Here is a 16,706-nt window from a genome sequence, read left to right as displayed (position 1 = left end):
GTGTTCAACTTATGAGGGCAATTGAATTGTATTGAGCTGAATTGTGACTGTGACAAAGGTCACGGCCCCCCGTACTGTCAGGTTCAATCAAATCCAATCCGTCATGTCTGAGATGATGCTCACATATGATGTACAGACAGTATGGATCCCCAGGCTGACCTCGTCCACTCAATAGGTTAACAATCCATTGACACACACATGACCTCATGACATGTTGCTTTTGCCAGGTTCCAACAGTCGGCCCTCACTAGAACGCCGTTCACCTTTCAGGGCCTCGCTGTTTCACCGATTTTTTTGTGTGCAATTTTGCATGCTTTTTTTTTTTTTTAAAGGCGTATAAACGCAGTGTTCTGTGTCCTGATTGGCTGAGGGAGAACTGCACATTGTATTCTGTGTCCTGATTGGCTAAGGGAGAACTGCACATTGTATTCTGTGTCCTGATTGGCTGAGGGAGAACTGCACATTGTATTCTGTGTCGTGATTGGCTGAGGGACTGTAGACCCTTGTCAATCAATCTCCGTGCCTCATGTACGTCAATGTGTTGGACTTGCATAAACATACATATTGAACATACATCAATGTCTGATTGTGACTGAAGTGCTGTATGTTTGCAAGTTTGGTTCCTGACAAACCCACAATGTGGACAAAACGTTCTGCAGGCCGCAGCCAAAAGGCAGAGGAAGGTTTGGTTAAAAATCTATGAAGGCTTGAAATTTGGGAGTTTGAATGAGAGAAATGTGACAAAATGTTCATTCCTGTCAGAGAAAAGTGTAGAATGTGCAGGTGAGGGGTTTCACCCAAGACAAACGAGGGACCACAGTTCATCAACTCAGTCTGCAGACACTGATTGAAACAGGGTCGGAGTCATTAGAATAAAAAAAAAAAAATTGACCATCAGGAGGCCTGAAGGTTACAATCATTTATTTGTTTACCTCTTTTCTCATCACTTGTGTAATTATCCAGATTCAATAGAAATCAATTCATCTACTTCGCTTTTGAGGCAAGGCACCACCTCCAGTAGTCCAAAGCTTCTTCTGTCCTTACTGTAGGACATCTTGGACCATCATTGTTTCATGGTGGAGGGTGTGAGTAGAGTTGTGTGAAGATGAGGTGGAGGGTGTGAGTGCAGAGTTGTGTGAAGACGAGGTGGAGGGTGTGAGTAGAGTTGTGTGAAGGCGAGGTGGAGGGTGTGAGTAGAGTTGTGTGAAGGCGAGGTGGAGGGTGAGTGCAGAGTTGTGTGAAGACGAGGTGGAGGGTGTGAGTGCAGAGTTGTGTGAAGGCGAGGTGGAGGGTGTGAGTAGAGTTGTGTGAGGGCGAGGTGGAGGGTGTGAGTAGAGTTGTGTGAAGACGAGGTGGAGGGTGTGAGTAGAGTTGTGTGAAGGCGAGGTGGAGGGTGAGTGCAGAGTTGTGTGAAGACGAGGTGGAGGGTGTGAGTGCAGAGTTGTGTGAAGGCGAGGTGGAGGGTGTGAGTAGAGTTGTGTGAGGGCGAGGTGGAGGGTGTGAGTAGAGTTGTGTGAAGGCGAGGTGGAGGGTGTGAGTAGAGTTGTGTGAGGGCGAGGTGGAGGGTGTGAGTAGAGTTGTGTGAAGGCGAGGTGGAGGGTGTGAGTGCAGAGTTGTGTGAAGACGAGGTGGAGGGTGTGAGTGCAGAGTTGTGTGAAGACGAGGTGGAGGGTGTGAGTAGAGTTGTGTGAAGATGAGGTGGAGGGTGTGAGTGCAGAGTTGTGTGAAGACGAGGTGGAGGGTGTGAGTAGAGTTGTGTGAAGATGAGGTGGAGGGTGTGAGTGCAGAGTTGTGTGAAGACGAGGTGGAGGGTGTGAGTGCAGAGTTGTGTGAAGACGAGGTGGAGGGTGTGAGTGCAGAGTTGTGTGAAGACGAGGTGGAGGGTGTGAGTAGAGTTGTGTGAAGATGAGGTGGAGGGTGTGAGTGCAGAGTTGTATGAAGGCGAGGTGGAGGGTGAGTGCAGAGTTGTGTGAAGATGAGGTGGAGGGTGTGAGTGCAGAGTTGTGTGAAGACGAGGTGGAGGGTGTGAGTGCAGAGTTGTGTGAAGGCGAGGTGGAGGGTGAGTGCAGAGTTGTGTGAAGACGAGGTGGAGGGTGTGAGTGCAGAGTTGTGTGAAGACGAGGTGGAGGGTGTGAGTAGAGTTGTGTGAAGACGAGGTGGAGGGTGTGAGTGCAGAGTTGTGTGAAGATGAGGTGGAGGGTGAGTGCAGAGTTGTGTGAAGACGAGGTGGAGGGTGTGAGTAGAGTTGTGTGAAGATGAGGTGGAGGGTGTGAGTGCAGAGTTGTATGAAGGCGAGGTGGAGGGTGAGTGCAGAGTTGTGTGAAGATGAGGTGGAGGGTGTGAGTGCAGAGTTGTGTGAAGATGAGGTGGAGGGTGAGTGCAGAGTTGTGTGAAGACGAGGTGGAGGGTGTGAGTGCAGAGTTGTGTGAAGGCGAGGTGGAGGGTGAGTGCAGAGTTGTGTGAAGGCGAGGTGGAGGGTGTGAGTGCAGAGTTGTGTGAAGGCGAGGTGGAGGGTGTGAGTGCAGAGTTGTGTGAAGGCGAGGTGGAGGGTGTGAGTAGAGTTGTGTGAAGGCGAGGTGGAGGGTGTGAGTGCAGAGTTGTGTGAAGGCGAGGTGGAGGGTGTGAGTGCAGAGTTGTGTGAAGGCGAGGTGGAGGGTGTGAGTAGAGTTGTGTGAAGGCGAGGTGGAGGGTGTGAGTAGAGTTGTGTGAAGGCGAGGTGGAGGGTGTGAGTGCAGAGTTGTGTGAAGGCGAGGTGGAGGGTGAGTGCAGAGTTGTGTGAAGACGAGGTGGAGGGTGAGTGCAGAGTTGTGTGAAGGCGAGGTGGAGGGTGTGAGTGCAGAGTTGTGTGAAGACGAGGTGGAGGGTGAGTGCAGAGTTGTGTGAAGGCGAGGTGGAGGGTGTGAGTAGAGTTGTGTGAAGGCGAGGTGGAGGGTGTGAGTAGAGTTGTGTGAAGGCGAGGTGGAGGGTGCGAGTAGAGTTGTGTGAAGACGAGGTGGAGGGTGTGAGTGCAGAGTTGTGTGAAGACGAGGTGGAGGGTGTGAGTGCAGAGTTGTGTGAAGGCGAGGTGGAGGGTGTGAGTGCAGAGTTGTGTGAAGACGAGGTGGAGGGTGTGAGTGCAGAGTTGTGTGAAGACGAGGTGGAGGGTGTGAGTGCAGAGTTGTGTGAAGACGAGGTGGAGGGTGTGAGTAGAGTTGTGTGAAGACGAGGTGGAGGGTGTGAGTGCAGAGTTGTGTGAAGATGAGGTGGAGGGTGAGTGCAGAGTTGTGTGAAGACGAGGTGGAGGGTGTGAGTAGAGTTGTGTGAAGATGAGGTGGAGGGTGTGAGTGCAGAGTTGTATGAAGGCGAGGTGGAGGGTGAGTGCAGAGTTGTGTGAAGACGAGGTGGAGGGTGTGAGTGCAGAGTTGTGTGAAGACGAGGTGGAGGGTGTGAGTGCAGAGTTGTGTGAAGACGAGGTGGAGGGTGTGAGTAGAGTTGTGTGAAGACGAGGTGGAGGGTGTGAGTGCAGAGTTGTGTGAAGACGAGGTGGAGGGTGTGAGTAGAGTTGTGTGAAGACGAGGTGGAGGGTGTGAGTGCAGAGTTGTGTGAAGATGAGGTGGAGGGTGTGAGTGCAGAGTTGTGTGAAGACGAGGTGGAGGGTGTGAGTAGAGTTGTGTGAAGATGAGGTGGAGGGTGTGAGTGCAGAGTTGTATGAAGGCGAGGTGGAGGGTGAGTGCAGAGTTGTGTGAAGATGAGGTGGAGGGTGTGAGTGCAGAGTTGTGTGAAGATGAGGTGGAGGGTGTGAGTGCAGAGTTGTGTGAAGATGAGGTGGAGGGTGTGAGTGCAGAGTTGTGTGAAGATGAGGTGGAGGGTGAGTGCAGAGTTGTGTGAAGATGAGGTGGAGGGTGTGAGTGCAGAGTTGTGTGAAGATGAGGTGGAGGGTGAGTGCAGAGTTGTGTGAAGATGAGGTGGAGGGTGTGAGTGCAGAGTTGTGTGAAGATGAGGTGGAGGGTGTGAGTGCAGAGTTGTGTGAAGATGAGGTGGAGGGTGAGTGCAGAGTTGTGTGAAGATGAGGTGGAGGGTGTGAGTGCAGAGTTGTGTGAAGACGAGGTGGAGGGTGTGAGTGCAGAGTTGTGTGAAGGCGAGGTGGAGGGTGTGAGTGCAGAGTTGTGTGAAGGCGAGGTGGAGGGTGTGAGTAGAGTTGTGTGAAGGCGAGGTGGAGGGTGTGAGTGCAGAGTTGTGTGAAGGCGAGGTGGAGGGTGTGAGTGCAGAGTTGTGTGAAGATGAGGTGGAGGGTGTGAGTGCAGAGTTGTGTGAAGATGAGGTGGAGGGTGAGTGCAGAGTTGTGTGAAGACGAGGTGGAGGGTGTGAGTGCAGAGTTGTGTGAAGGCGAGGTGGAGGGTGTGAGTGCAGAGTTGTGTGAAGACGAGGTGGAGGGTGTGAGTGCAGAGTTGTGTGAAGGCGAGGTGGAGGGTGTGAGTAGAGTTGTGTGAAGGCGAGGTGGAGGGTGTGAGTAGAGTTGTGTGAAGGCGAGGTGGAGGGTGTGAGTGCAGAGTTGTGTGAAGACGAGGTGGAGGGTGAGTGCAGAGTTGTGTGAAGGCGAGGTGGAGGGTGTGAGTGCAGAGTTGTGTGAAGACGAGGTGGAGGGTGTGAGTGCAGAGTTGTGTGAAGATGAGGTGGAGGGTGTGAGTGCAGAGTTGTGTGAAGACGAGGTGGAGGGTGAGTGCAGAGTTGTGTGAAGGCGAGGTGGAGGGTGAGTGCAGAGTTGTGTGAAGATGAGGTGGAGGGTGTGAGTGCAGAGTTGTGTGAAGACGAGGTGGAGGGTGTGAGTGCAGAGTTGTGTGAAGACGAGGTGGAGGGTGAGTGCAGAGTTGTGTGAAGATGAGGTGGAGGGTGTGAGTGCAGAGTTGTGTGAAGGCGAGGTGGAGGGTGTGAGTGCAGAGTTGTGTGAAGACGAGGTGGAGGGTGTGAGTGCAGAGTTGTGTGAAGGCGAGGTGGAGGGTGAGTGCAGAGTTGTGTGAAGATGAGGTGGAGGGTGTGAGTGCAGAGTTGTGTGAAGACGAGGTGGAGGGTGTGAGTGCAGAGTTGTGTGAAGACGAGGTGGAGGGTGTGAGTGCAGAGTTGTGTGAAGACGAGGTGGAGGGTGAGTGCAGAGTTGTGTGAAGATGAGGTGGAGGGTGTGAGTGCAGAGTTGTGTGAAGGCGAGGTGGAGGGTGTGAGTGCAGAGTTGTGTGAAGACGAGGTGGAGGGTGTGAGTGCAGAGTTGTGTGAAGGCGAGGTGGAGGGTGAGTGCAGAGTTGTGTGAAGATGAGGTGGAGGGTGTGAGTGCAGAGTTGTGTGAAGACGAGGTGGAGGGTGAGTGCAGAGTTGTGTGAAGACGAGGTGGAGGGTGTGAGTGCAGAGTTGTGTGAAGACGAGGTGGAGGGTGTGAGTGCAGAGTTGTGTGAAGGCGAGGTGGAGGGTGTGAGTAGAGTTGTGTGAAGATGAGGTGGAGGGTGTGAGTGCAGAGTTGTGTGAAGACGAGGTGGAGGGTGAGTGCAGAGTTGTGTGAAGACGAGGTGGAGGGTGTGAGTGCAGAGTTGTGTGAAGACGAGGTGGAGGGTGTGAGTAGAGTTGTGTGAAGATGAGGTGGAGGGTGTGAGTGCAGAGTTGTGTGAAGGCGAGGTGGAGGGTGTGAGTGCAGAGTTGTGTGAAGACGAGGTGGAGGGTGTGAGTGCAGAGTTGTGTGAAGGCGAGGTGGAGGGTGTGAGTAGAGTTGTGTGAAGATGAGGTGGAGGGTGTGAGTGCAGAGTTGTGTGAAGACGAGGTGGAGGGTGAGTGCAGAGTTGTGTGAAGACGAGGTGGAGGGTGTGAGTGCAGAGTTGTGTGAAGACGAGGTGGAGGGTGTGAGTAGAGTTGTGTGAAGATGAGGTGGAGGGTGTGAGTGCAGAGTTGTGTGAAGACGAGGTGGAGGGTGAGTGCAGAGTTGTGTGAAGACGAGGTGGAGGGTGTGAGTGCAGAGTTGTGTGAAGACGAGGTGGAGGGTGTGAGTGCAGAGTTGTGTGAAGGCGAGGTGGAGGGTGTGAGTAGAGTTGTGTGAAGGCGAGGTGGAGGGTGTGAGTAGAGTTGTGTGAAGACGAGGTGGAGGGTGTGAGTGCAGAGTTGTGTGAAGACGAGGTGGAGGGTGAGAGCAGAGTTGTGTGAAGACGAGGTGGAGGGTGTGAGTGCAGAGTTGTGTGAAGGCGAGGTGGAGGGTGTGAGTAGAGTTGTGTGAAGGCGAGGTGGAGGGTGTGAGTAGAGTTGTGTGAAGGCGAGGTGGAGGGTGTGAGTAGAGTTGTGTGAAGGCGAGGTGGAGGGTGTGAGTAGAGTTGTGTGAAGACGAGGTGGAGGGTGAGAGCAGAGTTGTGTGAAGACGAGGTGGAGGGTGAGTGCAGAGTTGTGTGAAGGCGAGGTGGAGGGTGTGAGTAGAGTTGTGTGAAGGCGAGGTGGAGGGTGTGAGTAGAGTTGTGTGAAGGCGAGGTGGAGGGTGTGAGTAGAGTTGTGTGAAGGCGAGGTGGAGGGTGTGAGTAGAGTTGTGTGAAGACGAGGTGGAGGGTGTGAGTGCAGAGTTGTGTGAAGATGAGGTGGAGGGTGTGAGTGCAGAGTTGTGTGAAGGCGAGGTGGAGGGTGAGAGCAGAGTTGTGTGAAGGCGAGGTGGAGGGTGAGAGCAGAGTTGTGTGAAGGCGAGGTGGAGGGTGTGAGTGCAGAGTTGTGTGAAGACGAGGTGGAGGGTGAGTGCAGAGTTGTGTGAAGGCGAGGTGGAGGGTGTGAGTGCAGAGTTGTGTGAAGACGAGGTGGAGGGTGAGTGCAGAGTTGTGTGAAGATGAGGTGGAGGGTGTGAGTGCAGAGTTGTGTGAAGGCGAGGTGGAGGGTGTGAGTGCAGAGTTGTGTGAAGACGAGGTGGAGGGTGAGTGCAGAGTTGTGTGAAGGCGAGGTGGAGGGTGTGAGTGCAGAGTTGTGTGAAGACGAGGTGGAGGGTGAGTGCAGAGTTGTGTGAAGATGAGGTGGAGGGTGTGAGTGCAGAGTTGTGTGAAGGCGAGGTGGAGGGTGTGAGTGCAGAGTTGTGTGAAGACGAGGTGGAGGGTGAGTGCAGAGTTGTGTGAAGACGAGGTGGAGGGTGAGTGCAGAGTTGTGTGAAGATGAGGTGGAGGGTGTGAGTGCAGAGTTGTGTGAAGGCGAGGTGGAGGGTGTGAGTGCAGAGTTGTGTGAAGGCGAGGTGGAGGGTGAGTGCAGAGTTGTGTGAAGATGAGGTGGAGGGTGTGAGTGCAGAGTTGTGTGAAGACGAGGTGGAGGGTGTGAGTGCAGAGTTGTGTGAAGGCGAGGTGGAGGGTGTGAGTAGAGTTGTGTGAAGATGAGGTGGAGGGTGTGAGTGCAGAGTTGTGTGAAGACGAGGTGGAGGGTGAGTGCAGAGTTGTGTGAAGACGAGGTGGAGGGTGTGAGTGCAGAGTTGTGTGAAGACGAGGTGGAGGGTGTGAGTAGAGTTGTGTGAAGATGAGGTGGAGGGTGTGAGTGCAGAGTTGTGTGAAGACGAGGTGGAGGGTGAGTGCAGAGTTGTGTGAAGACGAGGTGGAGGGTGTGAGTGCAGAGTTGTGTGAAGACGAGGTGGAGGGTGTGAGTGCAGAGTTGTGTGAAGGCGAGGTGGAGGGTGTGAGTAGAGTTGTGTGAAGGCGAGGTGGAGGGTGTGAGTAGAGTTGTGTGAAGACGAGGTGGAGGGTGTGAGTGCAGAGTTGTGTGAAGACGAGGTGGAGGGTGAGTGCAGAGTTGTGTGAAGGCGAGGTGGAGGGTGAGAGCAGAGTTGTGTGAAGACGAGGTGGAGGGTGAGTGCAGAGTTGTGTGAAGGCGAGGTGGAGGGTGTGAGTAGAGTTGTGTGAAGGCGAGGTGGAGGGTGTGAGTAGAGTTGTGTGAAGGCGAGGTGGAGGGTGTGAGTAGAGTTGTGTGAAGGCGAGGTGGAGGGTGTGAGTAGAGTTGTGTGAAGACGAGGTGGAGGGTGTGAGTGCAGAGTTGTGTGAAGATGAGGTGGAGGGTGAGAGCAGAGTTGTGTGAAGGCGAGGTGGAGGGTGAGAGCAGAGTTGTGTGAAGGCGAGGTGGAGGGTGTGAGTAGAGTTGTGTGAAGACGAGGTGGAGGGTGTGAGTAGAGTTGTGTGACTACGAGGTGGAGGGTGTGAGTGCAGAGTTGTGTGACTACGAGGTGGAGGGTGTGAGTGCAGAGTTGTGTGAAGGCGAGGTGGAGGGTGTGAGTGCAGAGTTGTGTGAAGGCGAGGTGGAGGGTGTGAGTGCAGAGTTGTGTGAAGGCGAGGTGGAGGGTGTGAGTAGAGTTGTGTGAAGGCAAGGTGGAGGGTGTGAGTAGAGTTGTGTGAAGGCGAGGTGGAGGGTGTGAGTAGAGTTGTGTGAAGACGAGGTGGAGGGTGTGAGTGCAGAGTTGTGTGAAGATGAGGTGGAGGGTGAGAGCAGAGTTGTGTGAAGGCGAGGTGGAGGGTGAGAGCAGAGTTGTGTGAAGGCGAGGTGGAGGGTGTGAGTAGAGTTGTGTGAAGACGAGGTGGAGGGTGTGAGTAGAGTTGTGTGACTACGAGGTGGAGGGTGTGAGTGCAGAGTTGTGTGACTACGAGGTGGAGGGTGTGAGTGCAGAGTTGTGTGAAGGCGAGGTGGAGGGTGTGAGTGCAGAGTTGTGTGAAGGCGAGGTGGAGGGTGTGAGTGCAGAGTTGTGTGAAGGCGAGGTGGAGGGTGTGAGTAGAGTTGTGTGAAGGCAAGGTGGAGGGTGTGAGTGCAGAGTTGTGTGAAGGCGAGGTGGAGGGTGTGAGTGCAGAGTTGTGTGAAGGCGAGGTGGAGGGTGTGAGTGCAGAGTTGTGTGAAGGCGAGGTGGAGGGTGTGAGTGCAGGCTGACCTTGTGCAGGCTGCCGGGGCAGCAGCAGCAGCAGGTGGCAGTGGAAGCTGAGCAGCATGTCCAGGCGGGTGTGGAACTGCCCCAGTGTGGAGCCCTCCATGAAGGCCTGCAAGGTGGACGCCACCGAGGAGAGGGAGAGCCGCTCCACCTCCTCGCCTGAAACACACCAGTGTGACTGTAGGAAGAATGTAAACTCAACCATCATCTGCTGGAGCTTGTGTGGATCTTCACCTTCACCTGCGTCTGCCTCCACCCGCTGCTCCTGCAGGTAGTTCTCCACCAGCTGGTACAGAGAGAACCAGTGTTTGGTGGACTTCTCCGTGTGGCGCTTCATGGCGTTGTCCAGACTGCTGGACCAACAGCTGTCACACACAGATGTTTGAACGGTCAGTTCAAGGAGGGCAGGAAGTCATCAACACTCCTACCTGCCAGCCAGCAGGAACTCTGGTCTCCACATACAGACTAGACAATAATCCCTCCTTCATGACTGACTGTGGCAGGTTTGAATCCCACTGCTGACAGGTCACCACTGTGGCTCCAGCAGCACGACCTTTGACACACAGCAGCTCCCCGGGCAAAGCAATATGGCAGCCCAGACTCCTGGCATGGTCCGTTAAGGTTGAATGCAGAGAAGGAATTTCCCCATTCATGATAAAGTTCTTTTGAAGTAAGATTTGATGGGTGATTGATGAGAAAACGTGGGCATGTGGAGTTTTGTCTCCATGGTGTGAGATTGTTTCCTCTGAAGCAGAGCAGCAAGCAAATCAACATGCAAGTTCCATCCTTCTTCAAATGTCACATTTGGGGAACGCCATGCCACGTCTGAATACTGGCTTGAAATTCACAAACTTACTCAAATGTATTTATGGGCCGAGCCGCGTGCCGGTCTAGCGCCACCTAGGAAAATATAAACATCTACCACGACCCGTAGGACTGTCGTAGAGAGATCAAACAGAAAGTCATTGCTGGTCTCATGGAGACCTAAAGATCACGCCCCGGTACACCCACACTGAATCTGACAGGAAGTGATTTCAAAATACGATTTACAAACGCTAGCTACTCTTGAGTGCAAATATCTATCGACTTCAATAACCTATTAACTGATAGAGACTCTCCTCAATAATCCAGAACATCGTTTCCAGTCGTCGAGTGGTTTTGTTTTTATTTTCCATCAAAGTTCCGAACACGTAATCCCGCCCTCTCGCTGCGGTGGAAACGCCAGCTCCTCTTGAGGGCGAACATCGTATCGCCTTCAAAACACTACATCATGACAGAGCAGACTCTCCAGATCCAAAGTTCTGTTTAACTTTCTGACGAGTCCAGCATTTTTTTTGTCTTTTTTTAATTAGCCTTCACAGTTTCGAACGCTGAATCCCTCAGCCTCCTCCTCGTGGCTTTGAGCTCATATTTCACCACTGAACTTGCTCAAATGTTGACACACCTACACAACGGTAGCTACAGGTCTGGTGCTTTGAATGAGGGGCTCCTTTTATCTCCATTAGCAATTCATTGTTCAGGAGGTATGCATTGGGATCATTCTCATAGCATAGGGGATGCCCGCACACACACACACAGAAATATATATAAAGAAAAGAAACGTTGTCACACAGACACCATTAATGCAAACGTGTCGGGAGCGTGGGTTTACTGGAGCTAAATCTTCAGAATGACATTTACAAATAAAGACTTGAAGAAAAGCTTGATTGAAACTCTGGACTTCAACATCTCAGGGTTCATGTAAACACCTTCCTCAGTCCAGACACTGCTGTGGACAAGCGACACCCCTGGTACTACCAGTGAGGTGTTGGTACCTGCTGCTGACAGTCTCCATCACATTCAATCTCTTCACGTCGCCATCAAACTTACCTGAGCTCCAGTTTGCGCCACTGGACGATGAGTGTGGTGACGGCCTCCAGCTCCGTCCGCAGAGACACTGAGCGGCTGGCGTTGTTCTCCCAGTCCTGTGAGGCCGGAGAGCAGGGTCACTGCTAGCAGGTGCAACTGCAGCTCATCTCATCTGACTTACATGCTGACTTGATTTGAGGATCTGGCACATATGTTAGTGCCATTCCATGCGAGTGCCATTCCATGCTAGTGCCAGTCATCTGTGCTTTACAATTCAACTGTGAATCGACTGGTGACGTTTAACTGTCGCTTTTGTTGTAATTTCCTAGTTTGAGTGTTTGAGAAGCGCTGAGCTGGATGAACTCACCTGGGCTTTACTGAGCAGGATCTCCAGACCGTTGAGGAACTTAGCCAATGGGCTGGCCAGGCTGAACGCTGTGATCCGGTCCATCACCACATTTAACTACACCCACGCACACACACACACACACAATAGATACTGTTCGTCATTATAGAGGCAAATTTGCTTGATGTTAGTCAAAAACAAGGGAAACATCGGCTCTGCGACTCTCCGACAGTTTTTGTAAGCAACAGATGGAATAAATGAGCTCACGTCAATCATTCCTGTATTTCCAGACTAAGTTGCTCCTGATGACGCACCACTCAAAACATGTGTCATGAAAAACATATGTAAGTCGCACTGGACTAAAAGTCTCATTCAATTAGAATTTTTTTCCATTAAATCCTCAACCAAGAACACGTCTCATCTCGAAAGGTCAGTTATTCAGTCTTTTGTCAGTTTTCAGTGTGAAAATGCACCTCAGTGGTGTTGGGATGTCAACAAACCACCGAACGTTTGTTCATTTCTATCCTCTCTATCTCTCCTCTCCTCTATCCTCTGTCTCTCCTCTCCTCTATCCTCTCCATCTATCTCTGTCTCTCCTCTATCTCTCTGTCTCTCCTCTCCATCTATCTGTCTCTCCTCTCCTCTATCCTCTCTATCTATCTCTCTGTCTCTCCTCTCCTCTCCTCTATCCTCTCTATCTATCTCTCCTCTCCTCTCCTCTATCCTCTCTATCTCTCCTCTCCTCTATCCTCTCTATCTATCTCTGTGTCTCTCCTCTCCTCTCCTCTATCCTCTCTATCTATCTCTGTGTCTCTCCTCTCCTCTATCCTCTCTATCTATCTCTGTCTCTCCTCTCCTCTCCTCTATCCTCTCTATCTCTCCTCTCCTCTATCCTCTCTATCTATCTCTGTGTCTCTCCTCTCCTCTCCTCTATCCTCTCTATCTATCTCTGTGTCTCTCCTCTCCTCTATCTCTCTGTCTCTCCTCTCCTCTCCTCTATCCTCTCTATCTCTCCTCTCTATCTATCTCTGTGTCTCTCCTCTCCTCTATCCTCTCCATCTATCTCTCTGTCTCTCCTCTCCTCTCCTCTATCCTCTCTATCTATCTCTCTGTCTCTCCTCTCCTCTATCCTCTATCTATCTCTCTGTCTTTCCTCTCCTCTCCTCTCCTCTATCTCTCTGTCTCTCCTCTCCTCTCCTCTATCTCTCCTCTCTATCTATCTCTGTGTCTCTCCTCTCCTCTATCCTCTCCATCTATCTCTCTGTCTCTCCTCTCCTCTATCCTCTCTATCTATCTCTCTGTCTCTCCTCTCCTCTATCCTCTATCTATCTCTCTGTCTTTCCTCTCCTCTCCTCTCCATCTATCTCTCTGTCCCTCCTCTCCTCTCCTCTATCTATCCTCTCTATCTATCTCTCCTCTCCTCTCCATCTATCTCTCTGTCCCTCCTCTCCTCTCCTCTATCCTCTCTATCTATCTCTCCTCTCCTCTATCTCTCCTCTCTATCTATCTCTGTGTCTCTCCTCTCCTCTATCCTCTCCATCTATCTCTCTGTCTCTCCTCTCCTCTATCCTCTCTATCTCTCCTCTCCTCTATCCTCTCTATCTATCTCTGTGTCTCTCCTCTCCTCTATCCTCTCTATCTATCTCTGTGTCTCTCCTCTCCTCTATCCTCTCCATCTATCTCTCTGTCTCTCCTCTCCTCTCCTCTATCCTCTCTATCTATCTCTCTGTCTCTCCTCTCCTCTATCCTCTATCTATCTCTCTGTCTTTCCTCTCCTCTCCTCTCCATCTATCTCTCTGTCCCTCCTCTCCTCTCCTCTATCTATCCTCTCTATCTATCTCTCCTCTCCTCTATCTATCTCTCTGTCTTTCCTCTCCTCTCCTCTCCTCTCCATCTATCTCTCTGTCCCTCCTCTCCTCTCCTCTATCCTCTCTATCTATCTCTCCTCTCCATCTATCTCTCCTCTCCTCTATCTCTCCTCTCCTCTATCCTCTCTATCTATCTCTCGGTCTCTCCTCTCCTCTCCTCTCTATCTATCTCTCGGTCTCTCCTCTCCTCTCCTCTCTATCTATCTCTCGGTCTCTCCTCTCCTCTCCTCTCCTCTAGCCTTTCACCTCAACCGGTCAGCAGAATTCCTCCACCTCTGCCTCTAGTTTCTACAAAGTTTCTTCCTGTTAGAGGGAATTTTTCATTTCCACATTCTCAAACAAACCTGCTGCTCATGTAGATCTGTTGGGTTTTTCTATGTTCTGTGTTAAAGCACCGAGGAATGACTGTGTTGTATTTGGTGCTTTGTAAATAAAGTTGAATTGAACTGAACTGTCTGTTCAACAAACTCTTACGTAGACTTGTTAAAAGTCTTCCTCACTACTTTTAGCGGGTTTTCACCTTAGGAGCTTTCTTGCCTTAGTAAGGAAAAATTCTAAGAAAAACCTTACATTTCCAAGAATTCTAAGATTCTAGGAAGAGTGAGCTTGCTGATTACAACTTCAGTAGTTAATTAGTGACTTTGAGTTCATTTAGTTGCATTTAAAATTGTATTTAAAATCTCTGCTAAAAACAAAATGTGGTCATTCATGCACTCTCATATAACAATTTTCTATATTAAAAGTAGAATTTGTTTTGATGAAAATACCATTCAGTGATAGAATACAATGCATTTTTGTTGGAATAAAACACAAAGAAGTAGTTACTTAATTTCAACTCGATTCATTTGAATACTCTTGTGTTGATTGTTGATTTACAGAAGAGTTTGGATTGCGAAAGAAAAACCTATTTCATTGTGCAATAAGTTGCATATGTGTGAATACATCCATGCGCACATTGACATGATTTCTTTGTTAGAAGGTTTTCTACCTACCACGGTGGCTACACGAGCTACCTACGTCCAATAAAGAACTGGAGACACAGAAGGAACAAACTCTGTGGTCATTGAGTGGAACCCAGGTGCACTCTGGGTAGAAGCTTCCGTCCCTTTCAAGTGGGGAAGCAGCACAAACCGAGGTGAAGCGTGATTTCCCATGACCGCTTGTCACTATTGTCACATTTCTCTGCAGCACTTGGCCCCAGAGTAACGCCAAACGCTAAAATATGTATGCCTGAGCAGTGTCCATCCAGTCCGGCTGAGCCGGACTGGATGGACACTGCTCAGGCATACATATTTTAGCGTTTGGCGTTGCTCTGGGCTCAGAGAAAGGCCTGAGCCGGCCGGACGGTTGCAGGGTCTGCACCCGAGGCCTGATGAACTTGGCTTCATACTTGACGGTCTCGGTGGAAAAGACATTAGGGCACAGTTTACCGTACAGAACGGGACAGGTGCCCACCACAATACCAGCTGTTTTATGTGTGTCGATCTATAAGTTACACCTGACTACAAGTCACAGGACCAGTTACAAGTTACTGAAAGCAGAAAAACCAAGATGAAGTTAGCAGTGAAAGCAGACGACGTGGCGTTCCCGTTCAGCACTGCAGGATTTGGTGTCAAATTAAGCGTGCGGATGACGAACGTGAAGAAAGCATGTAGTTGATGCTCGTGAGTCAAACTATGTGAAGGCGTGCCGACAGGCCGAGGGTGAGAGCGGACCTGGACGAGGGCGGGGTGCTGGGGCCAGTCCTCCAGCCTCTGCTTCACGGCCACACCCAGCTGCTGCAGCACGGGGAGGCAGCGGCGGGCCTCACTCATGTTGGGCTGCTGGTAGAAGTCGTACGGACCCTCAGAGGCCACGGCCAGCGTGTGAAGAGTCCCGGGGCCCTGCGGCGGGGGGCCCTGCACGCTGCTCTGGAGGAGGGCGGAGAGCAGCAGCTCGCTGCCGGTCAGTTGTTGGTCCATTGCTGAATCTGAAGAGCGGAAAAGGAATGAGAACACTGCCACAGGACAGTTTTTGGCTCGTTGCATCCAATTTTTGTTGAAGGATTATATTCAAATCTCCACCACAAACTAAGGTCCCTTCTGTTTCTACTGCTATTTTATTTAAAATAGTTTGCATAAAATCGGTTTTGCTATTGGCGGGTGAGTATATGTTGACCAGTGTAACAATCTGGTCTTCAAGTTTTCCTTTAATTAAAACACATCGACCTTTATTATCTCTTATCTCGTTCATCAGTTCAAACTTAACAGTATTCAATATCAGTATAATAACACCTCTTATTTTTTTATTAGCTTAGGAACTATAATAAGCATTTTTATAACCACATTTCTTTAGCTTTTCATGTTCACTTCTGTCCAGATGGGTTTCTTGTAGGAGTACTACATGGGCTTTTTCTTTCTTTATTCTTCTCATAACCTTTTCCCTTTTAACTGGTGTGTTTAGACCATTCACATTCAGCGACATTAATGTGACATTATTGTATGCCACATTCAACTAGAAAAAAACATTTCCCCTGATATAAAACAACTTCAAAACATTTAACAAATAACAACAATGAACTTAGAACTTGCTTCCAAAGGGGGAGAGTAAGCCTTACCCTCCCATGCACAGGACAGTTTGAGAGACACGGACCGCAGCAGGACTCGCGACTCACCGATCAGCTGATAGAAGCGAGACATGATGGGGGACGCGATCTGATAGGACAGGACCAGGGCCCGGATGTGTTCTGCACTGTGATTGGCCGGTGAGGCTCCACTTCGGTACCACAGCGAGCGGGCATGTGTCCGACACAGGCGCTGGTGCACTTGCACCACCGTGTTCATGACACTGCTGGACAGAGGGTCTGTTTCCAGAGGCTCCACAGTGGGGGGGCCTGGCCCCCCCTTCAGGCCTGCTTCTGATGATCCTTCCAAACTCGGCTCAGACACAAGATCTGCAAAATCCTGAGTGGACACAGAATGCAGAGGTTCCCATGAGGCTGCTGTAAAGGGTTATCTCATTCAGTGTTCTTCAACCACTGCTCCGCGGCTCACTGGTGTTCCAGAGATCTCGTCAGGTGAGCCGTGGGGAATTATCACATTTCACATTTTTTTCTAAAAATCATTTGCTCTCAGAGCCGCTGTCAGCTGTCAGAGCAGTGTGTTGCAGAGTAATCATGTATAAATACTCTTCACCACTAGAGGGCAGCACAGAACTTTGCCGGTGAAATGTAAAGTGACAGACGTCAGTGTGGTTCATCTCCACCTCCTGCTACCATCTTGTATCAAAGTACTGTGTCAGTGACAGTGATGGAGAAGTTTTTGAAAACCAGGATCTCAGCTCTTCATCCATCAGGTCCAGGTTTCACACAGAGTACAAATTAAATAAATTATAATTGGGAAATACTTTTTTTCAGTATTTATTTGATTCCTGTTGATAAAACTTGGATGAGAAAGACTTTATATTGTTAATAGAGGCTACAGAGTTTAACATTTTAATATTTTCAGGTGGTGGTGTGACTCCAGATTGTTCCAAACCAAAAAGTGTGCCTTGGCTCAAAAAGGTTGGAAAACACTGGTCTAATTAGTGAAAGTAAAGTGTCTCAACAGTTTGTCTTTTGACCTTTACGGTTCTGAAATGGACCAATGTCGTGGCGTGGTTACAACATACAGGGCTATTCCACACCGCTCAGCTGAAGTTGAAGACGTTTTTAAAGAGGAGGAGGATGAGAGGATGTTCGCAGGAGCGTTGGAAGTCAGAACAAAGCGATTTGAGCTGTATATTGAAGAACAAC

At 50.4% G+C, this 16,706-nt stretch overlaps 1 protein-coding gene across 6 annotated transcripts in view; it reads right to left on the bottom strand.

Annotated features, from left to right (window-relative positions):
• mdn1 (midasin AAA ATPase 1) overlaps positions 1-16,706 on the bottom strand; it is a 106,832-nt gene that overhangs the window by 22,545 nt on the left and 67,581 nt on the right. For 4 of the 6 annotated variants that reach the window (XM_080513719.1, XM_080513721.1, XM_080513720.1 and 1 more), the window contains 5 exons: positions 15,588-15,876; positions 14,650-14,903; positions 11,088-11,183; positions 10,742-10,836; positions 8,876-9,237 (listed from right to left, as the gene is read on the bottom strand). In XM_080513719.1, the coding sequence (XP_080369845.1) occupies positions 8,876-9,237; positions 10,742-10,836; positions 11,088-11,183; positions 14,650-14,903; positions 15,588-15,876 (1,096 nt within the window). The remainder of the gene's footprint in view (positions 1-8,875; positions 9,238-10,741; positions 10,837-11,087; positions 11,184-14,649; positions 14,904-15,587; positions 15,877-16,706) is intronic. The other 2 variants (XM_080513723.1, XM_080513724.1) reach the window with 1 other exon arrangement.

This window comes from Blennius ocellaris (genome assembly GCF_963422515.1).
Source record: "Blennius ocellaris genome assembly, chromosome: 18".
Lineage (NCBI taxonomy): Eukaryota > Metazoa > Chordata > Actinopteri > Blenniiformes > Blenniidae > Blennius > Blennius ocellaris.
The sequence above is the reverse complement of the archived record's forward strand: the minus strand, read 5'-3'. Positions and strand labels throughout refer to the sequence as shown.